Genomic DNA, 25,136 nt, shown 5'->3' with positions numbered 1-25,136 from the left:
AAACCTCACCCATCCTTTTTCTCCAGAGATGCTGCCTGACCTGCTGAGTTACCAGCTTGCGTCCTGGTAAAGTAGCCATCCCGGGCACAATTCTCTTTCTCTCTCTTTGAGGATCAGTTGCATTAGGTTGAAAACCAGAAATATTTTTACCAACTACATTTACTCAGTCCACAAACCGAGAAGAAAGCTGCACTTTGTGTCTTTTTCTTGTTGCAAAGCTGCATGTTTCTCTAGGTTCCTTGTGTGTCTAAAGCTGGAATATTTTAAGAAGAAATGTGGACATTTTTGTCTCTCTGCCTTGATGCACACACACACTGAGCAACATAAAAAAATAAAACACAATGATGTACCAGTGAGGTATTTTTAAAAAAAAATAGTGTGCATGGAAACATACATATAACAATTTATCATTGTTTTAAAAAAAAAGTGAGAATAAAAGGGTAATTGTTAGGATAATGAATGAAAGCAGCATTTGCTTGTGTCTGCATTGAAGGCAATTGGCTTTTGGTGAGGGGGTGTAGAGAAGGAATAGGGGGGCATTAAATTTTAATTGTTTGTTTGTTCTGCTGGTCCTTTATTCCCGGGCGGAAGTGCGCTTGCGCTGCACGTATTTCCGTGTTGTGACTTTCGTTGCTTTGATAAAGGTTGCAAAGGGATCGCGGCAGAGAGAAGGAGCAGCAATATTCAGAGCAGCAGCAGCGGCGGCGGCTGCAACCAGCGTCCTACCCTGCCCTACCCTACCCTGCCCTGCCTTGCCTTTTGTTCACTGTGTTTCCAAGGCAGGGTTCTGTTTTTTCTTCCCCCTGTGTCGATGTGGGGGATATCGAAGTGAAGGAGAAAGCCCAGAGCCCGGAATGGCAAGATGAGCCGTGCTCGGCTGCTGGTAGCTTTTTAACCCTTGCGGTGCTCAGGACGTGTCCCGGCCGGCCAGACCTGCACCAGCAACTGGATGCAGCAGCCAGCTCAGCCCAGCCCTAGCTTGGGGTAAGGTCAGTGTTTTGTACACAGGGACACACACACACACACAGACACTCACAGACAGACACACACACACACATAGACACACACACATAGACACACACACATAGACACACAGACAGACACACACACACAGACACACTTACACAGACACAAAAGCAGACACAGGCACACACACACATACTCAGACACACACACACACACAGACACACTTACACACACACACGCACACACACACACACACACACACACACACACACACACACATCCCTCCCACATACACACACATCCGACACATGTGTATATATACACACATAAACATATACACACACATTTATGTGTGTTTATATGTACATCTGTGTGTATTTATATATATATATAGTGTGTGTTGATATATATATATACACATACACGCACAGACACATGTGTGGATATATATATATATATATATATATACACATATACACACACACACACACACACACACACACACACACATAAAGGAATAGCTTTGCAAACCTTGTGATTATGTGGATTGCAGTGTTTAATAAAGACCTTGTCTATTTAAGGAGGATTTAACACCAGTTGTGAAAATATTAGTAAATTCTCTTGTAACTTGATGTTTAAGAGAGTGTTAAAGCACGCGGTATTGGGGGTTCAGTATTGATGTGGATAGAGAACTGGTTGGCAGACAGGAAGCAAAGAGTAGGAGTGAACGGGTCCTTTTCACAATGGCAGGCAGTGACTAGTGGGGTACCGCAAGGCTCAGTTCTGGGACCCCAGCTATTTACGATATGTATTAATGATTTGGACGAGGGAATTGAATGCAACATCTCCAAGTTTGCGGATGACACGAAGCTGGGGGGCAGTGTCAGCTGTGAGGAGGATGCTAGGAGGCTGCAAGGTGACTTGGATAGGCTGGGTGAGTGGGCAAATGCATGGCAGATGCAGTATAATGTGGATAAATGTGAGGTTATCCACTGGTGGCAAAAACAGGAAAGTAGATTATTATCTGAATGGTGGCCGATTAGGAAAGGGGGAGATGCAACGAGACCTGGGTGTCATGGTACACCAGTCATTAAAAGTAGGCATGCAGGTGCAGCAGGCAGTGAAGAAGGCGAATGGTATGTTAGCATTCATAGCAAAAGGATTTGAGTATAGGGTGATTTCACGAAAGGTCACTGGGGCGTAGATCCGCACCCACGTGACCGAAAATCTCAAGTGGAGGACATGCTATACATCCGGTACATGTTAGTGAATGGGAAAACACGCACTTTCCCACCCGTTAAAAACATGGAAAACGGCCAGTTTTTGAGCTGCAATTTACTGTGCCAGTCGGGGTGACCGTGAGGCACAGCTACCTAGATTTTCAGTCCAAAGAAAAGATAGAAACTAAGGTAAATTAAAGAGGGAGCTGAAGGTGCCAATCCAGCGGAAGTGAACAGCGGACATTTGCCGTGGAGATTTAAAGGTCCAAAATATCGGGAATTATCGCGTTTGCTCGCTGCATTTCATCAATAATGTCAATAATGCCTTACTTTTGATGAAATGCAGCGAGCAAACGCGATAATTCCCGATATTTTGGATCTTTAAATCTCCATGGCAAATGTCCGATAAGCATTTCCGCTGGATTTGCACCTTCAGCTCCCTCTTGAATTTACCTTAGTTTCTATCTTTTATTTGGACTGTAAATTTAGGTAGATTTTCGGTCATGTGGGTGCTTGACCTTTCGTGAAATCACCCTATAGGAGCAGGGAGGTTCTACTGCAGTTGTACAGGGTCTTGGTGAGACCACACCTGGAGTATTGCGTACAGTTTTGGTCTCCTAATCTGAGGAAAGACATTCTTGCCATAGAGGGAGTACATAGAAGGTTCACCAGACTGATTCCTGGGATGTCAGGACTTTCATATGAATAAAGACTGGATAGACTCGGTTTGTACTCGCTAGAATTTAGAAGATTGAGGGGGGATCTTATAGAAACTTACACAATTCTTAAGGGGTTGGACAGGCTAGATGCAGGAAGATTGTTCCCAATGTTGGGAATGTCCAGAACAAGGGGTCATAGTTTAAGGATAAGGGGGAAATCATTTAGGACCGAGATGAGAAAAACATTTTTCACACAGAGAGTGGTGAATCTCTGGAATTCTCTGCTGCAGAAGGTAATTGAGGCCAGTTCATTGTTTATATTTAAGAGGGAGTTAGATGTGGCCCTTGTGGCTAAAGGGATCAGGGGGTATGGAGAGAAGGCAGGAACAGGATACTGAGTTGGATGATCAGCCATGATCATATTGAATGGCGGTGGCAGGCTCGAATGGCCTACTCCTATTTTCTATGTTTCTATGTCTTGTTTTTGTTTAATATAACTGGCAGTGGTAAGGTAGATAATCCTTGCAGGTGTTCGAATCAGATTTGGGTCTGATCACTCTTGTACTTCTGATTTTTGTGTCTTTCCTATCTGAACATTTTTTTTTGCAAGAATTGATTGATATGGGTGTGAGAGAAAAATCGTCTTTGTAAAACGGAATCTTTTACTATTAATGTGTTCCGTATTTAAGTTAAACAGCTTACTTATCTCTGTGGAACATTTACAGAATGAATAATAATGGTGTATTGTTTGTTTAGATGAGAGGCCCCTTCTCAATTCCAGTTAAGTTATTTCATCATCCTAACTGACCAAATGGCTAAAAATATATGCATCTTCAAATCGCTGTGATGACATTTAAAAATAGAGTTCCCCTCCACACCATTTTCCCTGTGAACAAAGGACATTTTACCAACAGTTATCTTATTTGCAATAATTATAAATATGGGGGAAAAAAATAATTGCATACTTGTGGAAGTTCATGGAATACAAGTCATAGATAGAGTCATACAGCAGGGAACAGATCCTTCAGCCCAACTTGTCCATGCAACCAACTTCCATTTAAGTTAGTCCCATCTGCCCGCATTTCCTCTCCATATGCCAGTCCAAGTGTCTTTTAAATGTTGTTTTAGTTTCTGCCTCAACTACCTCCTCTGGCAGCTCGTTTCATACACCCACCACTCACTCTCTGAGTGAAAAAACTACCCCTCGGGTTCCTATTAAATCTTGCCTCTCTCACCTTAAACATATGCCCTCCGGTTCTTGAATCCCCCCCACCCTAAGTAAAAGACAGTGCATCCAATAGACAATAGGTGTAGGAGTAGGCCATTCGGCCCTTCGAGCCAGCACCGCCATTCAATGTGATCATGGCTGATCATCTCCAATCAGTACCCCGTTCCTGCCTTCTCCCCATATCCCCTGACTCCGCTATTTTTAAGATCCCTATCTAAGGGACTGTTCATAAGGGACTGAAAAATTCATAAGGGAAAAATTCATAAGTAATCTAAATGTATTTGTGTTAATTAACTAAACGTAAAGGGCTATTTTGTCACGGCATACATTTGTGTTTGTATCATAGAATATCCATGAACTTGAAGATTTTTTTTCCACACGTACTTAAGATTGAAGTCATTCCATGGGAGTGTCACATTATAGACTCTAAGCTAACAGTATGCATTGATTTAGTGTGGCACTAGTCATAATTAGGTACCTACAAATATACTAGTATAATGTTTTTCTTTCAAAAATAAACTTTATTCAGAATGAAAAACTATATATAGAACAAAACCTGCACTGATCCAGCTTGCCCTCAACTACTGAATGGATGTTTAAACTCCTGTTGCTGGCACTACAGCCATCTTCTCCAATGATTAAAAGTGAATGATTAAAAAAAAAAACAGTGTTGGAGTAAGTCAGCGGGTCAGGCAGCATCTCTGGAGGACCTCGATAGGTGACGTTTTGGGTGGGGACCCTTCTTCAGACCGATTGCTGAGAGAGGAGGAGAACCTCTTCAAAGTAGGCATATCTTGAGGAGATTTTGCAGTGGAGCTGTCATAGAGTGATACAGAGTGGAAACAGGCCCTTCGACCCAATGTGTCCCAGCAACACTAGTTCCACTTGCCTGTGTTTGGTCCATATCCTTTCAAGCATGTCCTATCCATGTACCTGTCTAACTGTTTCTTAAAACGTTTGGGATAGTCCCAGCCTCAACTACCTCCTCTGGCAGCTTGTTCCACACACCCGCCACCCTCTGTGTGAAAATGTTACCCCTCAGATTCCGATTAAATCTTTTCCTCTTCACCTTGAACCTATGTCCTCTAGTCCTCGATTCCCCTACTCTGGGCAAGAGATTATGTCCATCTACCCAATTTATTCCTCTCATGACTTTATACACCGGCACAGTGGTGCAGCGGTAGAGTTGCTGCCTTACAGTGCTTGTAGTGCCGGAGATCTGGGTTCAATCGTGACTACGGGTGCTGTCAGTATGGAGTTTGCACGTTCTCCACGTGCACTGCGTGGGTTTTCTCCGAGATCTTCCGTTTCCTCCCACACTCTAAAAACATACAGGATTGTAGGTTAATTGGCTTGATAAATGTTAAAAAAATTCTCTAGTGTGTGTGGGATAGTGTTAGCGTACAGGGTATCTCCTCAAAGTATGCCTACTTTAAAGAGGTTCTCCTCCTCTCTCCGCAATCGGTCTGAAGAAGGGTCCCCACCCGAAACGTCACCTATCTAGGTCCTCCAGAGATGTTGCCTGACCTGCTGACTTACTCCAACACTTTGTTTTTTTTTCCTCCATTCATAGGGTTGGAGAAGATGGCTTTAGTGCCAGCAACAGGAGTTTAAACATCCATTCAGTAGTTGAGAGCAAGCTGGATCAGTACAGGTTTTGTTCTATGTATATTTTTTCATTCTGAATAAATTAACATCCAGTCTAAATGTAGAATCGAGGAACTGCAAGTGCTGGTTTACAGAAGAAACGCAGATGGCTGTGGAGGCCAAGTCGATGGATATCTTTATGGCGGAGATTGACGGATCCTTCTTGCGTGTGGCGTGCACAGCCTGAGGTTGCAAGACAACTTGTTCTATTTGATTGTGCACGCTGGGTTGATTGCATTAGTCGAAACAAGGTTGAAGGTTGCAATCTTCCACCCCGACGGATCCTTGATTAGTAAAGATGTCAGGGGTAATGGGGCGAAGGCATAACGATGGGGTTCGGATGGAAAGTTAGATCAGCCACAATTGAATGGCGGAGTAGACTTGATGTGCTGAATGGCCTAATTCTGCTCCGAGAACTTATGAACATTGTGCTGGAGTAACTCAACGGGTCGGGCAGCATCTCTGGAGGTCATGGATAGGTGATGTTTCGAGTCGTGGCCCTTCTTCAGACTGAATGATGAACCGTGATTATGCCGAATGCAAAGACAATGACCATCTTGCACCATTTGCTGTACTAAGAATGTAATGTAAGAGTCAGTAAATTTATGATGAATTTTAAATAGGCAGATTTATATCATTTTTATATTTCGGGTGCTATGCAAATGCAAGGAAATGATATCATCTCAAATTGATGTTGGATTGATGGGAACATGGAAGGTGTTTGGGAAATTATACACAGGGTTAAGAAACAAATCCTAGCATTGTTGTAGTAAGTGCAAATTCCAGTATCTCTACTTCTTCAGATACAGGCCTAGTGAGAGGAAAGTTGTCCAGTGAAGTGATAACGTACACATATCAGAGAGATTCTGCGGGTTTCTGTTTAATGCTGACATTGGTACAGTTAGTCTTGAAGCTCTTTGGGCATGAGGATAAAATGTAGTCCATTTGTTCCCCTGTGTAGAAAGGAACTGCAGATGTCGGGTGACATCAAGGATAGACACAGGATGCTGGAGTAACTCAGCGGGTCAGGCAGCATCTCTGGAGAAAAGGAATAGGTGACGTTTTGGGTAGAGGCCCTTTCGAAGACTGAGAGGGAAATTAGACGTAAGAATAAGTAAAAAACAAATCAGAGCTGGCACCTGTATCCACATATCACATATCAGTCTGAAGAAGGGTTTCGGCCCGAAACGTTACCCATTTCCTTCGCTCCACAGATGCTGTTGCACCTGCTGAGTTTCTCCTGCATTTTTGTGTACCTTCCACATATCACTTGCTAAGGTTTGTTCTGCACCCATCCCTCTTGCCCAGCTATTTGCCCCCTGCTACCACCAGTCTGAAGAAGGGTCTTGTTCTGAAATGTTGACTAACCACATCCTCCATAGATGCTGGCTGGCTTGCTGAGGAGTTATTCCAGCATTTTATTTTCTGCTCCACAGATGCTACCTGACCCGTCGAGTTACTCCAGCTCCTTGTGTTCTGCTCCACTGATGCTACCTGACCTGCCGATTTACTCCAGTACACCGTCACTTTTCACCCCACTTCAATGTTAGCTTCTGCAGTGCTGCTCCAGTCATAGTTGTACATTGTGGAAACAGGCCCTTCGGCCCAACTTGCCTATGACAACCAAGTGGTCCCATGCACGCTAGTCCCGCCTTCCCTCATTTGGCCCATAATAACCCTCTATACCTATCCATGTACCTGTCTGAATGGTTCTTAAACGTTGTGATAGTACCTGCCTCAACCACCTCCTCTGGCAGCTCGATCCATCCACCCACCACCCTTTGTTTAAGAAAAAAAGTTGCCCCTCAGGTTCCTATCAAATCTTTCCCCTATCACCTTAAACTTGCATCCTCTTGTTTTTGATTCCCCTACTGTGGGTAAAAGATGGCATTTACCCAAACTATTCCTCCCTTGATCTTATACCCGTCTGTAAGATGGCTCCTCATCCTCCTGTGCTCTAGAAATAAAGTCCCAGGCTGCTCAACCTCCCCCTAAGGCTCAGGCCCTTGAGTCCTGGCAACATCCAAGTTAAAAAAACTCTGCGTTCAGCCGATCTATTCCTCTGTTGATTGTGTACATATTTCGCTGCTTCGGTCTGCTCTGACAAAGTTGGCCTGAGGCGGAGAGAGTGGTGTAGGTTGAGGTATTTTTCCCTCTGGGACTATAAACAGTGTCTCCAGCTGCAGAGATGGGAATCTGTGCACGGGCACTGAATGAACAAAGATGGCTTACTGCATGATCTCCATCTTTGGTGACTGTAAAATAAAATGTAGTCTTCCAACACTAGATGGTGCCAGGAGAAACAAAGAACACTACAAACAAGAATTCTCTTTTGTATTTATGGTCCAAATGCCCAGCCGAAGCCAGAATTGTTTGGAAAGTTCCAGAATAAAAAAAATAAAAAAAATTCAAAGGCTCATGACATGTAATAAATCAATGAAGTAGCAGAGGTTAAGATCTGTGTTCAATGTATACATTTACACCAGAGGTAAACAAGCCAGACTGCAGAAAAATGTCCATAATGTTACTCGAAACAAGGAACTGCAGACGCCAGTTTTACAATAGAATGCACAGAGTGCTGGAGTAACTCAGCAGGTCAGGCGAGCATCTGCGGAGATAATGGACAGACGGTGTTTTGGAACAGGAGCCTTCTCCAGGCTGATTGTATGTGGTACTGGGGAGAAAGCTGGAAGAGAAAGATGGGCAAGTGAGAGGTGGATATAAGCGAGGAGATGGAATGGGTAGTCTTCCTTGTTTGTTGCATTGACTAAACAGTAACAGCGTTTTGCTGGTTATTTGGCTCTCAAGTGTGAACCCATGTATTTAAGCGTAATGGAAATTGAATTTTCATCCCCTTTCATAATGCTGTTCACTGGAAATCTAAACCTTTGCTCAGGACACTGGATCCAGGTCTGACTGAAGGCTTCATTACTTCAGCTCCCTATTCCACCCCCATGTTAACTTTACACCCCATGTCACTGGTCCCCTTGACCATCTCTGTCCCACTAACATCTAGTGTTGATGCCTTCACTTAATATTGTATAACTGATTTCAGAGGAATTATCGCCTATAGATAGATACTTTACAGTGTAAAACACAGAACAGCACAGGCCCTTCAGCCCACAAAGTCTGTGCCGAACACGAGGTGCATACACCCACCACCCTTTGTATGAAAAGAAAAGTTGCAGCTTGTGTTCCTATTAAATCTTTGCTCCCCCCTCACCTATGCCCTCTTGGTTCTTGATTCCCCTGCTCTGGATGAAAGATTGTGCATTTACCCTATCTATTCTTCTCATGATCTTGTACACATCTATAAGATCACCTATGTTCAATGAACTCCAATAATGAGAACTTCACCTTTTCCAATTCAAAGTGTATTGTCACTGTGTCTGTTGTGTGGAAAATGCCTCCCCTCGGGCTGGGGTCACTTCTGTCTGGGAAGAATTGATTCTTAGAAAGCTCATTGCCTCATCATATATTCTGATTAATTTTATTTGTTTTCAAATACTTGTCCATTTTTGAAAAAAAGCTACTTGCCTGCGTTTCCATGGTAGTATCGGGGGTGTTGTTCACTGCTGTCACACTGAGGGCAATCGTAGCAACTTTGGGACTTCCAAGCATGTGCCATTTAACATGGTGATAGACACAAAGTGCTTGAGTAACTCAGCGGGACAGGCAGCACCTCCAGAGAGAAGGAATGGGTGATGTTTTGGGTCGAGACCCTTCTTCAGACAGAGTCGGGGGAGAGGGAGGCATAGGAATATAGAACGACAAGGTATAAAAACTAAAGATCAAAGGGGACGGAGGTTAGAGAGCATGTAGATTGGATCAATGCTAGCGGAGGGGAAGGTGTCCATGAGGCATACAAAGTAAAATTTAATCAGGAAGGCATTCAAACTAGTTAGAGAACTAGGAAGGAAAGAGAGAGGGAAAGCAAGGGTTACTTGAAGTTATAGAAGTCAATATTCATACTGAAGATAGACCCAAAAAGTTGGAGTAACTGATCGGGTCAGACAGCATCTCTGGAGAAGAGGAATGGGTGACGTTTTGGGTCGTGTCGTGTCCCTTATACAAACCGCTGCCCAAGCGAAATATGAGGTGCTGTTCCTGCGTTTACATGGTGCTAGCTGTCAACAGTTCAGGTCTCATCCACACTGTCGCACTCTTCTCCTGGGGAATCTGGAAATTACTTGAGTTGACTTGAAAGTAAGCTGTTTACAAACTAATCCCACTGAAAAATACACTGAAAATGTCACGCTTCCTTGCTTGAGCTACAGTCAGGGTTTAAACGGCCTACTAAGCCACGATTAATGTTCTGTCGATTTTCTGCGTCTGGTAGAATTTGAATGGATTTCAACTCCAAGATACTGCAAATATTTCAAAATATAATGGCTTGGGGGGGGGGGGGGGAATCTTGAACTTATGTATATTATAAGCTTTATTTCAGATTTTAGTTAAGTTTGGAGATATAGCCTGGAAACAGGTCCTTCAGCCTACCGAGTCCGCAGCGACCAGCGATCCCCGCACATTAACTCTATCCTACACACACTAGGGGCAATTTACAATGTTACCAAGCCTGGTAACCTACAAACCTGTACATCTTTGGAGTGTGGGAGGAAGCCGAATATCTCGGAGAAAACCCATGCAGGTCACGGGGAGAACGTACAAACTCCATACAGACAGAACCCGTAGTCAGGATAGAACCCGGGTTTCTTGACGCTGTAAGGCAGTGACTCTACCACCGTGCCGTCCACATTTTCGGGCGATTTATAGAGATTCGTAGAGTTGTACAGTGAGGAAAGAGGCCCTTTGGCACAACTTGTCCTTGCCAACCAAGATGCCTACTCATAATCCCATTTTCCTCTTTCATATAGTTCTCTATTGTCTAGTATGCATAGCACAGTGACATTCTTTTGCACAACCACAAATACATAGTCACCACAATTGAGGCGCTGTTTTTAAAACAAGAAAGGGGAGAGAAAAAATATAGAAAACACAAACTGTCCAAAGTGTCCAGTCCACTTGTTGGAACTCCAGTGTTTGTGCCCATATCCCTGTAAACTATTCCTGTCCACGTACCTGTCCAAATATATATATTTTTTAAAGTTGTGATTGTATCTACCTGTACTACCTCCTCTGGCAGCTTGTTCCATTTACCCATTTACTCATCGCCCTTCAGTGTATAGAAGTTAGCCCATCACATCCCCTTCAAATCATTCTCCTCTCACCTTAAACATTGATTATGCTGGTGCCTTGCCGGGGCAGCATGAAGTGTAGATGGAGTCAATGGAAGGGAGGTTGTTTTCGTGATGGTCTGGGCTGCGTCCACAATCTGCTAATTTTTGCTGTCTTGGATGGAGCTGTTCCCAAACAATGCGTTCAATAATTTAAATTTAAATGCGTATCATAAAAAGCTCTTCTTCATTGGTCCCGAAAGATAGGAAATTTATTTGCATCGTAGATCTTTGCTTATTTGCAATGAATCATTTATAACTATTCTCTTTTTGTTCCCCAGGTAGTTTCTATTCGTGTGAGAGACGTTATGAATTACAGAGGTCTGTATACAATTCAGTGCTTTATTATTCAGTAATTCTGGACTCTGGTCCCCCTTATGGAAAAAAGTTCAATTCAACCTTCCAATCATTCCAAATTAGTGGTTTTAAATAAAAAGTGTTCTTATGCATATTTTAGTTTTTTTGTTAGTTTAGAGATAGGTTCGAGAGTGTGGGAGGAAACCGAAGATCTCGGAGAAAACTCACGGGGAGAACGTACAAACTCGGTGCAAACAGCACCCGTAGTCAGGATCAAACCTGGGTCTCTGGCGCTGTAAGGCAGTAGCTCTACCGCTACGCCACAGTGCCGCTTAGGAGGAAAGCCACGGGGCTTAGGAAGAATTCTGAACATCATAGTATGTCCTTCATCTAGATGCCATCTTTGGGAATGTGCAAAACGACTATATTTTGCTAGCCTCTATTCACTGTTTAGTTTAGAGATACAGTGCAGAAACAGGCCCTTCGGCTCACGACTCCGTGCCGACCCGTGAACCTCATGCACTAGCACAATCGCACACACTAGGAACAAATTTATACCTCAGCCAATTGGCCTACAAACCTGTACCTCTTTGTAGTATGGGAGGAAATTGGAGCACCCGGAGAAAAGCCACGTGGTCACGGGAAGATCGTACAAACTCCGTACAAGTCCTCCACATTTTGCAACCACGTGCCGTTCAATAAGGAGTTCTGGCTGGTTCAGCCGATGGTGCTTCTGTATGAAATTGGAAACAAAACAGTTCCTAGCTGCCTTTGAAGAAATGTGCACATAGTGACGCATCATTGTTTAGGTTTATTATTGTCATATGTACCGAGTTACAGTGATAAGCTTTGTTTTACAAATCCAAATAGATCAGATATACCAGATAGATACAGTTCAAATGCAAGTACAATAGATGGAGCAATGGGGAAGATAAAGAGTGTAGAATACAGCATTTTGTAGTGCATTAGTTCCTTAGACAAAGTCCAATGTCCTCGATGGTGAATTGAACAGTGCTCTAGCTTATGGAAGGACTATTGAGAATGCTGATGATGGAAGGGAAGACACTGTTCCTGAGTCTGGCGAATCGGAGCAGGGAGAAGAAGGGATGGGACAAGTCCTTGATTAAGTTGGCTGCTTTTCGGAGGCAGAGATGGAGTGTAGATGGAATCGGTGGATTCACAAAACAAAGGAGGAGGACTTGCCTTCCACCACAGTGAAGAGCGTTGTGGTGGATGTTTGTGTTAAATTGTATTGTGTAGTGTGTATTTATTTGTAAGTGTATCGCTGCTGCAGCACCAAGGATGACTTCATTATACCATTTAAATACAAAATGAAGGAGGAGCAGATGGGATGGTTTTTCAAAATCGTAGAACTAAATTTTGTGACGACACAGAAGCCCAATGCTATTGATTACCCTTCCGAAAGAAAACTACCCACCTGTCCATTAAGTACCCCCAACAAAACGTTGCCTTCTCACCATTACATTTTATGGGTAAAGTGTTTTCCAATGATCCTTTCCATATATTGGCATCCTATATTAATCGATAATGTGTTATTATTAATGTTTAGTGTTTTATGTGTCATTCCTAACTGTCACTGTATGTCATGTTGTCACTTGCGGGCGGAGCACCAAGGCAAATTCCTTGTATGTGAATACTTGTCCAATAGACTTATTCATTAATTCATTTTATCCTACTCCACTATTATTTAAACCTGCAATGTCATATTTTAAATCTTAGAGTCATACGGCACAGAAACATGGGGTGAGAATCCAGAAATCAGAGGTGCAAAGGGACTTGGGATTGCAGGATTCCCAAAAAGTTAATTTGCAAGTTGAATGGGTAGTATGGAAGGCAAACACAATGCCAACATTTATTTCAAGAGGACTAGAATTCAAAAAACAGTGATGTCATGCTGAGGCTCTATAAGGCCTTAGCATGACATCAGGCTGTATTTGGAGTATTGTGAGCAATTTTGGGTCACATATCTGAGGGAGGATGTGCTGTCTCTGGAGAGTGCCCAGAGGAGGTTTACAAGAATGATTGAGTGAACATATGATGAGCATTTGACAACACTGGACCTGTCCTCGCTGGAGTTTAGATGGATGAAGGGGGACCTCATTGAAACTTACCGATTAGTGAAGGGCCTAGATAGAGTGGATGTGGAGAGGATGCCTGTGTTGGATCGCCAGAGGATTATTTTTTAATATCCTGACCTTTACCATTACATGCAGTATTTTCTTTCACGTGAATAAATTATTATTGTCCCACAGACAATTGTATTAAATCTAGAAATGCTCCTTATGAACAAACATAAGGAGATTATTAGAGAATGTAAACTCTTGTGTAAACATTATTCAATCAAGATTAAATCATTCTGATTTTGGAAAGTCTTCAAAACATTGGATTCTCCAAAACAAATCCCAATTTTCAAAATGAAGATTTGATTCGATTCTGGAAGGATAAAGCAAAATTATTTGCTGGAATGGCACAAAATGCTAGAGTAACTCAGCAGGTCAGGCAGCAAACCTGGAGAACATGGATAGGTGACGTTTTGGGTAGGGACCTTTCTTCAGACTAAAGTCCTTCAGGATGAAGAAAGGTCCTAACCCGAATCGTCACCTATCCGTGTTCTCCAGAGATGTTGCCTGACCTGCTGAGTTACTCCAGCACTATGTCCAACATCTACAGTTCCTGGTTTCTAAATTTCGAGGCCATGATCTATTGAGATATTTTTTCTTCTTTCTACCATCCATGGTTTGTGGATTTTCAAGCTCGTGCTTTAGTTGCACCAGAAACTTTCCTTGGTAAACGAACATGTTGAATTAGGCCATTCGGCCCATCAGGTCTACATCGCCATTCAATTACATCTGATCTATCTCTCCCAACCGCACTCTCCTGCCTTCTCTCCATAAACCCTGACACCCGTACTAATCAAGAACCTATCTACCTCTGCCTTAAAAATATCCATTGTCTTGGCCTCCACAGCCTTCTGTGGCAATGAATCCCACAGATTCACCATTCATTGACTGAAGAAATTCCTCCTCATCTCCTTTCGAAAGGTACTTCGTTTTATTCTGTGGCTGTGCTCTGTGGCCTAGACTCTCCCACTAGTGGAAACATCTTCTCCACATCCACCCGATCCAGGCCTTTCACTATTCGGTATTTTACAGTGATGTCCTCCCCACATCTGCAGTTCCCTGCATCTACCTCATTTCCTGGAATGACTATCTTCAGTAATTTGCATGTGCGTTGATTTTGCTATTGTTACAAATTACTCTAAAATACTTTTGTTGTCCTGCCCATAGAAATGATGCATTCAGTGGGCTGCAGTAACACCAGCTGCTATCAGTCTGAGAAGGAGGTTGCTGATGATGTGAGCAGCGATGAACAGTTTGACTTGTGTTCGTCTCAACCGGACAAACATTACGGGAACAGCTACAAGCCCATAAGCTGCGTGAAGCAGGAGTCGCCGGAGGAGCCGAGTTCCCAACTGGGCGTCGGGAGAACCGCAGAGGCCCAGGACGACGTGAAACGGAGGAAAAACATTTTCCGAGCGGGGAAGAGAGGAAGGCCGGCTGGGACGACGAAAGCTGCTGGCTACAGAACCAGTACGGGCCGACCTTTGGGAACAACAAAGGCAGCTGGGTTTAAGACCAGCCCGGGCAGGCCCTTGGGCACGACCAAGGCAGCAGGATATCGGGTCAGCCCTGGAAGGCCGCCAGGTACCATAAAAACTCTCTCCCACATCTCTGGTCTCGATTTCCCCTCGTGTAGCAGTGTTGCTTTTAGCTATTCGATGGTCCGTAACAAAGCATCAAGTGGCCCTTCTGTAACCACAAATAGAAACTTGGAGCTGAATCAGTAAAACGCCAGCACTGTTTTTCTATAATCTGTTTGTTCCTTTAAGAAGTAGGGTAACTTTTTATACAAGATATTGATCTACACACACGTACTATAAGATCTTGTTAAACAGCATAGAGGTTGTGGAATCCTGGCCCTAAAATAAAATGTCTTTGGAACATTACACCTGTTAGTTACAATATTTTGCATTTTGCTATTTGGCACTTGTTAGGGATCCTTTGACTGGACATGTGCAGTTTTCTATCATTTTAATTATTTTAGTTACACTTTTTCCCATTGGGGAAATTTCAAAAGAGGAGAGGCTGTCAATCTCCACAAACGCTCGTCTTAAAGGGGTTAAGCCTGAAAGCAGTAGTCATTCACTGCAATCTTTGGCTACAACGTGAAGCTTACGGCTGAGGCCGTTGTGAAAGTTGTCTACAGCAACACCTCATGGAAGAAGGACATAAAGTGTTGCAGTAACTCAGCGGGTCAGGCAGTGTCTCTGGAGAACATGGACGTTTCGGGTCGAGACTCTTCAGAATTCTGGAGAGCATGGATCAGTGACGTTTTGAATCGGGACCCTTCTTCAGTCTGAAGAAGGGTCCCAAGCCAAAATGTCACTTATCTATGTTCTCCAGTAATGTTGCCTGACCTGCTGATTACTCCAGCAAATTGTGTCTTTTTTGTACAGCAGCATCTGCAGTTCCTTGTGTCTCCGCTTCATGGAAAATAGCTAACTCCAGCTTTAGTTACTGTTCTTGAGGGTTGATTATCAAGATGGTATAGAACTTTGTATGGCAATCTATACTTTATAAAGTTTTCTGTTGGTAACCAGAATCTTTAATTACCCATGAATAACTACTGCAAACTTCCCAACATTGCTCTCTAAATTTTTTTTTTAGGAGTCGCTTTCACCTGCTCTCGAAGTTGGGTATTACATGATCTGATTCTCACATTTGCGAATAGACTATATTAATATTAGTGTTAATAGTTGTCAATAGGATGTTAACAGAAGCCGGATGTGTACTCTTAATTTCTGGGGATACAATGCAGTTGAATTTGGTAAATACCCAGTTAGTTAAATGGAGCAGCAGGGTATATTGATGCGGAGATTGACTGAAGGAACAAAACCAGATTTTGAGATGGGTTAACATTGAGTGAGCGCTCTACATTTGTATTCTGTTTCCTGGATGATTAGAAAGAAGGAAGGCCAGTTGAGAAAGGAGCACTGCGGTACAATGTCTCAGCTGTGAAATATTGTAAATACCACAGACAATTTACAGATTTTCATTTGGCAATTATATTCTTTTGTTAAATCGTTAACACAGTTACAATTTAGATACTCAGAAGCTTGAGAAAAGAGTCCATTGTGACACAAAATGCTGTAGTAACTCAGCGGGACAGGCTGCATCTCTGGCGAGAAGGAATGGGTGACGTTTCGGGTTGAGACCCGAAACATCACCCATTCCTTCCCTCCGGAGATGCTGCCTGTCTGGTTGAGTTACTCCAGCATTTTGTGTCTATCTTCAGTTCATACACACTTCATACACACTCTATTATAACACAGAAGTGGTTAGACTGAAGACAGTTTAAGGCATTGGTCACGACATTTTCACTGCATGAATGTATGTCCCATTATGGAGAGCAACTCCTTTCCGCGCCTGCCTTTCTGTTGTGCTGGGACTATATTATAATCTTCAATGAGCCAATGTTTTAGTCTTGTTTGGCCTGGGATTTTTTTCTTGACCCTCTGAGCACAGCAGATTACTGGTGGCTGAGACTGAAAGCACCATGGAAAGACAAAAACGCTGGAGTAACTCAGTGGGTCAGGCACCGTCCCTGGGGAACATGGATAGGCGACGTTTCAGGTTGGAACTCTTCTTCAGACTGACTGATTAGGGGTGGGGGGGAAGGGGAAAGAAAGCTGGAAAAGAGGAGGGGAAAGACCAAGTTTGGCCAGTGAAAGAATTTCTTTGTTCTCCAGGGATGCTGCCTGACTCGCTGAGTAAAGGGCCTGTCCCACGAGCATGCGACTCCATGCGGCAAGTGCGACCTAAAGGGCCTGTCCCACGAGCATGCGACTCCATGCGGCAAGCGCGACCTAACGTAGTCGCTTGAGCCGTACGGCTCGTGGGGCTGGGCCTACTTCGATCGCCGGAGCCGTATAGAGTTGGTCCCGACATCGCGCGGGACTCCGAAAAACTGACCGTGTTCAAAAATTCGCGCTTGCCGCATGGAGTCGCATGCTCGTGGGACAGGCCCTTTACTCCAGAATTTTACAAACCAACATCTGCAGCTCCTTGTCACTACATTCTGAAAGCGCAATATCTATTGAACAGATAGGGTGCCATTTTCAAAATTGTGATCATTATTGAATTATTAATTGGTACTGTACCATAAATAATGGGTTTTGTAAAAATAAAAAAAAATCTCACTTGCATGGCATTCTGTGTCTGAAATGCAGTTGCAAAATAAATGCAGTGTAATATCAAACTTTATTTTTGCAAAAACTATACAATATTTCTCTCTATTAGTATTTAACAGGCAAAAGCAAGACCGAAGGAAAACTCAGCAGAAAGAGAGTTGAGCACTGTACTTTAACGCTTCTGCATAATCACAATTGGACATGCAAAAGAGTTGGTTGACAACTACGAGAATCGTTCCTAGGAAGGCAGGTTTTCACATTTACTACACGTACTACTGTAATGGTAACACTGGTTTCATCATAAGTATTCCATGTATGCGTCTTTTCAAAGTTTAATTGTAGCATCCATTGTAGCTGACTATTGTCACCAAACCCACGTTTGAGATATCATCTACTGTCAAGAATATACCTCGGAATGGTTTTGCTTATCAGGCATTAGCATTTCCCAAAATGGCCGGCTAGTTGTCCTTTTCATAATAAAAGTTTTTTTTCCAGAAATCCGTGCAGACATCTTTCTTTTTCCCCAAACCTAGAGTTAAACTGTATCCAAGGCTAATACGGTAATAACAGCCTCGAAACTGTACACCTGTTGATGCATAGAGCTACATTGTCGTGTGAAAGAAACCCTTTGCTCCATATTTTTAAACTGGCTTTTCGTAGATGCCGCATTTTATGGACATTCATTGATGTCTGCTGCCAGATACTGTGATAAGTCCCGGAGAACACTAACCTTGAAGAAACCTCAGCTGTAAGGTGCCTCTGTTTTCAATGCCTTTGTTACTTGTTGACAAAACTGCATGCTCCAGGTTTGTTATTACTTGTGATGCTCCACTGTGTACACGACTCCAGGAAAAATGCTTGTATGTAACGGACAAAGATTGTACTGTTGAATGATAAAACTGTTTTATGTTTTGCGCATGTTTTTTGTTAGGTGGGAAGCTGTACTTTGCAGGAGCTTTGTTTACGGTTTACTGGGTAAATGGATACACATGGTGTAGTTGTAAACTAGGAGTGTGGATGGTTTAGTCTATATTCCTTGCTAAGTTTATCCAAATTTTTAATAGAGTTACACACATGGCAGTATTCACTAACATATTCTCAATCATTAACTCATCCGTTAGCCATTTATCTAAACCAGGCTTTGAAAGTGGAATGAGTATAGTGGAGGTAAAATAAAAAAAGAGGGGTGGTCACTTAGGCTAATATCATTTTACACCAAAGAAAGTAGCATGTGACCTCCATGCTGTATCCCCAGAAGATTTAAAAAAATATATATATATCCAAACCTTTATTACATGCAGTATTCTATTTCCAGCGAGCATAGAGCCTGCATTCCACTTCTGTAGCTTACAGCCAAACAGTATGAACGTTGAGGGTAGACACAAAATGCTGGAGTAACTCAGTGGGACAGGCAACATCTCTGGAGAGAAAGAATAGGTGATGTTTCGGGTTGAGACCCTTCTTCGGACTGAAGGTCTCGACCCGAAACGTCACCCATTCCTTCACTCCATAGATGCTGCCTGGCCCGCTGAGTTACTCCAGTATTTTGTGTCTACCTTCGATTTAAACCAGCATCTGCAGTTTTTTCCTACACAGTATGAATGTTGAATTCTCCAATTTTAAGTGACCTCTATCTAACCCCCCCCCCCCCCTTTCACTCTCCTGTACCCAACCTGGACTCTCACTTATTTCTCCTCTCCACAACCCTTTCCTTCCCCCCCCCCCCCACACCCACTTTCCTCCCTCTAGCTTCTCGATCTGCAATTCTTCATACCTGTCTCTAAACTTCTGATCTTATCTCTGGCCTTTGTTCAAACGATCGGCCTGTCAAAACCCCCTACCTGTGTCACCTATTACCTGCGACTCTTTGTCCTGTCTCTCCCCTTTTCCCCGCTTTCTTCAATCAGCCTGAAAAAGGGTTCAACCTGAAATGTCACCTATCCATGACCTCCAGAGATGCTGCCGAGTTATTCCCTGCTGAGTTACTCCCCCACTTTGTGTCTCAAAGTTTGTGGCTATTGAACCACGGATGATTGTATTCAATTTATGAAATGCCCCTTATGAACAAAACTAAGGATATTATTAAAGAATGTAAACTCTTAAGATTTTGGAAACATTTTTCGTCAATTTTCTCAAATATAGATTTGATTCTGATTTGGAAGTTCAAAGCAAAATTACCTACTGGAATGAGCTAAAGTGATGCTTTGAAAGATATTGTGCCCTATTTTTAACAAATAAATTATGTGATAGTGATTAAACTATGGTTATCAACTAATCTGAAACATATACTATGTGAAAAGTACCTGCTTAATCAAGGTTTAAGGGTGGCATAGTGGCCCAGCAGTAGAGTTGCGGCCTTCCACCAGCACCAGAGACCCAGGTTCGATCCTGACTACAGGCGCTGTCTGTATGGAGTTTGTACCTTCTCCCCGTGACCTTGTGGGTTTTCTTCGGCAGCTCCGGTTTCTCTCGCACTCCAAAGATTTGTTGTTTACAGGTTTGTTGGTTACTTGGCTTCTGTAAAATCGTAAATTGCTTTCTCAACAGAAGAGAAACGCATGGTTTGTCATGGGGGAAGCGATCTTGGCAAATGTATTTTTAGTCAAAGTGGAAGGCTTATCACAACAAAAACCACATGCACAATGCTCCTTGTTCAGTGACAGCGTTTGGAAAGAAATGGGCAGAAATGTAGATCCACCAAGGGTAATCATTAACATTTTTTGTCTGGTAACAAAAATCCATATCTAGTGGAAATAAAGCTGACAGAAAGTCAAATGTTATTTTTTATTTTGTTATCAAATATAATTTTAAAATATTAGTTTATCCTTATTGAAGCAACTTGCTGATTAAGTTCCCAAAGTTACACTCTCCCTTAATATTCTACTTTCTCTCCAGTTATAGTGGAGCTAGTTAGGGCAGCTATTTGCTGTTTGTAGGACTTACACATTTTTTTGCTGGTTGCAAGAGTCCAGTGAAAATGTATTTCCCATTCAGAAATGGAACCCCGCTTCTAGCGGCAGTGGGTTCCAGTAACAGATGTTAATGCAGACCAACAGCTATGTACAGTGGGTATCTTGTGAAGTAAGTGTCGAAATGCATTGAGGCATTGCACCAAATTGGCCAGTGTTACTTGCCTCTGCAGACTTCTTCAATTAAAATGTTCAAGTGAGTTTATTGTCATGTGTCCCTGTATAGGACAATGAAATTCTTGCTTTGCTTCAGCACACAGAACATAGTAGGCATTTACTACAAAACAGATAAGTGTGTCCATATACATAGGGCGGCACGGTGTGGCAGCGGTAGAGTTGCTGCCTTACGGCGCCAGAAAACCGTGTTTGATCCTGACTACGGGTGCTGTCTGTATGGAGTTTGTACATTCTCCCCGTGACCCGTGTGGGTTTTCTCCGGGAAGCTCCGGTTTCCGCCCACACATCAAAGACGTACAGGTTTGTCGGTTAATTGGCTTTGGTCAAATTGTAAATTGTCCCTAGTGTGTAGGATAGTGTCAGTGTACAGGGGGATTACTGGTCGGCGCAGACTTGGTGGGCCGAAGGGCCTCCAAGTCTCTCTAATACAATATCTACAATATCTCTCTAAACTAAACTGAAAAAATCCACCTTGCATCCTTATTTTCATGTGGATGATATTTAAATGTTATGGCATTAGAATTTTTCGATTATAAGGTAGAAATTAATTTTCTATTAAACAGCTCTTGCGATGAGAAACTGGTGAAATTGCATTTATAGTAGTCATGTTTTTGGTTAGTTCTAAAGTGACCTACTTGGGAAATCAGTCTTCTCTGTATTTTGCAGGTCAAAATATATATATTTTGGCTTTTTGATCTATAAATTAGTTCTGATTAAACGTTATTGGTCTTCAGTTCACGAATTACTGGTCACTGCGTGACTGAACCTTTTTTTTATCCCCCTCACTCGAACTTTAAATAATGGGTTGTGTATTACATTTATAGGTGGTACAATACAGCCTTTCATTTCAAATATAGGCTTTTAAAAGAATCTTAACTTGTAGTACATGTTTGCATTCTACGCAATTCATTGTTTTCTCCCTCTTCTACGCCCTAATACAAAACTAATACAAAAAATTGTAGTTCGGTTCTCATATTGCTTCAGGTTTACTTAAGTGATAGGAGCAGACTTGGGCCATTTGGCCCATCAAGTCTACTCCGCCATTCAATCATGGGTGATCTATCTCCCTCTTAACCCCATTTCTCCTGCCTTCTCCCCATAACCTCTGACACCAGTACTAATCAAGATTCTATCTATTTCCCCCTTTAAAGATATACATTTACTTGGCTTCTGCGGCCTTCTGTGGCAATGAATTCCACAGATTCACCACACTGACTAAAGAAATTCCTCTTCATCTATTTCCTAAAAGAATGTACTTTAATTCTGAGGCTGTGACTTCTGGTCCTGGACTCTCCCACTGGTGGAAACATCCTCTCTATCCAGGCCATTATCTTTTAGATGCATTCTGCCATTTTTTATGCCATGCATTAATGTGTGAAAAAGAATCGCCTTTTCTTTAATTGCCTGGTTCACTTATTAACAGTGGAATGCATGATTCTTTAAATGATGTTGATTTTGTACCTATGGAACGTTGCCAACTGAAACCTGGAGTTTCTCTTGAGAGGTGAGAGGACACGCTTGGAGGGGTAGCCCATGCATGCCTCTATGGTTAGTATCATCAACAGACCTTTGTCATCGAATGTCTCAGACCAAATGTCCAACTAAAGTTCTCCATGATCTCACAATAGTGAAGACAGTAACCTTTCACTCCACATGAATATTTTCCTCCTTATTTCAGTAGCAACAGCAAAATTGAAGAAAACTAGATTCTATGATCACTAGCAATCTTTGACAGAAAGGTACATCACAAGGTCCCAGTAGTGACCAGAAAAGTTCTGAGGACCAAATACTTCCAGAGTACGGCAGCAATAGTTCTATCCTGGGCCTCCTTTATTACAAGAGTGAGGCCACATGCAAACTGAAGGAAAAGCACCTCGCATTTATTTGGCTTGGGTAGCTAACAACCTAATGTTTGATCGTTCAATTTCTCCAATTTAGGGCGGTCACGGTGGCGCAGTGGTAAAGTTGCTGCCTTACAGTGAATGCAGCGCTGGAACCCGGGTTCGATCCCGACTGTGGGTGCTGTCTGTACGAAGTTTGTACGTTCTCCCCGTGACCTGCGTGGGTTTTCTCCGAGATCTTCGGTTTCCTCCCACACTCCAAAAACGTACAGGTTTGTAGGCTAATTGGCTTGGTAAATGTCAAAATTGTCCCTAGTGGGTGTAGGATAGTGTTAATGTGCGGGGATCGCTGGTCGGTGTGTACCCAGTGGGCCGAAGGGCCTGTTTCTGCGCTGTATCTCCAAACTAAACTAAACTTAAGGTAACTAATCTACAAACACTGCCCTTTCTTTCCCCCTCTCTTCCGTGTACCCAACCTGGATGCGTAACCATTTCTTCCGAGCCCTTTCCATAAACAACAACCACTCCCTCAATGTCAGCAAGACAAAGTATCAGTATCAGTATATCTTTATTGTTATTTCCTGAGTACTCACATACCCAGAGGAAACAAAAAAACGTTGCTCAACCAGTGTCCGTTCAGTGTGCAGTACAAATAACAACAAGTAAATAGAAATAAAAATACCTATATCATGAACAAATTAAATTAAACACTCTACTCTCTACTAAACATCAACAGGCGTTCCGATCGACAGCTGCTGCAGTGTGTCCAGGTTGGTGGTTGGTGCGCGCTACTTTGGCAGGGGGCTAAGTCCGTTTATCAGTCTTATAGCCTGCGGGAAGAAGCTGAGGAGCATCCTGCTGGTTTTGCAGCTAATGCTCCTGTACCTCTTCCCAGATGGCAGGATGGAGAATATGTGATGCGATGGGTGGTAGGGATCTTTGATGATGGAGATGGCTCTGTTGGTACATCTCTTCCTGTATATGTCCAGCAAGAAAGGGAGTGGAGCACCAATAATCCTGCTGGCGGTCTTCACAATCCCGTCAAGTTGGTGCCGTTCGTACGCCTTGCAGCTCCCGAACCAGGAAGTGATGCCGTTGGTTAATGTGCTCTCGACTGTCCCCCTATAAAAAGTTTGTAGATGTGTAGTGGGGAGACCTGCTTTACGTAGTCTTTGGAGAGGGTGTAGTCGCTGCTGGGCATTGTGATTGACTTCAGGAAGCGAAGCAGTACACATACCATGGTATATATACATAGATGGTGCCGAAGTAGAGATGGTTGAAAACTTCTAGTTCTTAGAAATAAATAACACGCGCCATTGGTCCTGAAACAGCCACATCAAGGCTGCCTCATATTCCGCTTGGGCAGTCTGCACCCTAGTGGCATAAACATTGAATTCTCCAATTTCCGGTAGCCCTTGCTGTCTCCGCCCCTTCTCAGCTCTCCCTCACCCCTCGGGCTCCTCCTCTTCCTTTTTCCTTTCTTCTCCCCGCTGCCCCCCCACCCTCCATCAGTCTGAAGAAGGGTTTTGGCCCGAAACGTTACCTATTTCCTTCGCTCCATAGATGCTGCAGCACCCGCTGAGTTTCCCCAGCACTTTTGTTTAGCCACATCAAGGCTATGGCCAAGGAAGAAATATCACCAGCAATTTGTCCTGGACTGGCCACATCGGTGCTGAGACCAATAAATCACATTAACACCTCTGCTTCCTTAGAAGGCTGAGGAAGTTCGGCTTGTCGCCAACAACCGTCACCAACTTCTAGAAAGCATTTTATCGGAGTGCATCACAGTATGGTTTGGGAACACTCCATCCAATACTGCAATACATTGCAGAAAGTTGTGGATGTGGCCCAGACCGTAATGCAAACGAACCTCCCTTCCATTGACTCCATCTCACTGCCTCAGCAAGGCCACTAGCATAATCAAGGAGCGGTTTCACCCTGGTCACTCCCTCTTCTCCCCTCTACCATCAGACAGGAGGTACAAACTTTGTATCTGCACTGCGGGTGGCTTGATTCAAAACATATATAGTCTTTGACTGGATAGCAAAAAGCTTTTCATTGTACCACGGTACAGGTGACAATAAACTAAACTAAATCAATATTCTTCCTCAGGCTTCATGATTCACACCTTCTATCCTTATCTCACAAGCCCAGCTAGTGATAGGCGGATGCAGATTTAGGGTTTTTTTTTGTGATACGCAGATGGTTGGACAAAGGCCTGAGATGGAAGGATAAAAGACGCACTCCTTCACCTCACAAATCATCTTAGATGGCATACTGGCACAGCGCTAGGGGCCCAGGTTCGATCTTGACTATGGGTGCTGTCTGTAAGAAGTTTGTACGTACTCCCTGTGAAGGCTTGGGTTATCTCAAGAGTGCTCTGGTTTCCTCCCACACTCCAAAGACGTGTAGGTTCATAAGTTCATACGTTCTAGGAGCAGATTTAGGCCATGCCATTCAGCCGTCAAGTCTACTCTGTCATTCAATCATGGCTGACCTTTCTTTCCCTCACACCCCCATTCTCCTGCCTTTTCCCCATAACCTGACACCCGTCCTAATCAACTACCTATCAATCTCCACCTTAAAAATATCCATTGACCTGGTCTCCACAGTCGTCTATGGTGATA

The 25,136-nt window shown here is 43.1% G+C and overlaps 1 protein-coding gene across 2 annotated transcripts in view; it reads left to right on the top strand.

Moving 5' to 3' along the window:
• The first annotated feature begins 706 nt into the window (after positions 1 to 706).
• Positions 707 to 25,136, top strand: part of LOC129701788 (thioredoxin domain-containing protein 15-like) — a 41,024-nt gene continuing 16,594 nt past the window's right edge. The window contains exons 1-3 of one of the 2 annotated variants that reach the window (XM_055643223.1): positions 707 to 984; positions 11,236 to 11,275; positions 14,560 to 14,976. In XM_055643223.1, the coding sequence (XP_055499198.1) occupies positions 11,263 to 11,275; positions 14,560 to 14,976 (430 nt within the window). In that variant the 5' untranslated portion in view covers positions 707 to 984; positions 11,236 to 11,262. Of the gene's footprint in view, positions 990 to 11,235; positions 11,276 to 14,559; positions 14,977 to 25,136 lie in introns of both variants that reach the window. The other variant, XM_055643222.1, reaches the window with a different exon arrangement.

The sequence above is a fragment of the Leucoraja erinacea genome, chromosome 11 (assembly GCF_028641065.1).
Source record: "Leucoraja erinacea ecotype New England chromosome 11, Leri_hhj_1, whole genome shotgun sequence".
In the NCBI taxonomy this organism is placed as follows: Eukaryota; Metazoa; Chordata; class Chondrichthyes; order Rajiformes; family Rajidae; genus Leucoraja; species Leucoraja erinaceus.
The sequence above is the reverse complement of the archived record's forward strand: the minus strand, read 5'-3'. Positions and strand labels throughout refer to the sequence as shown.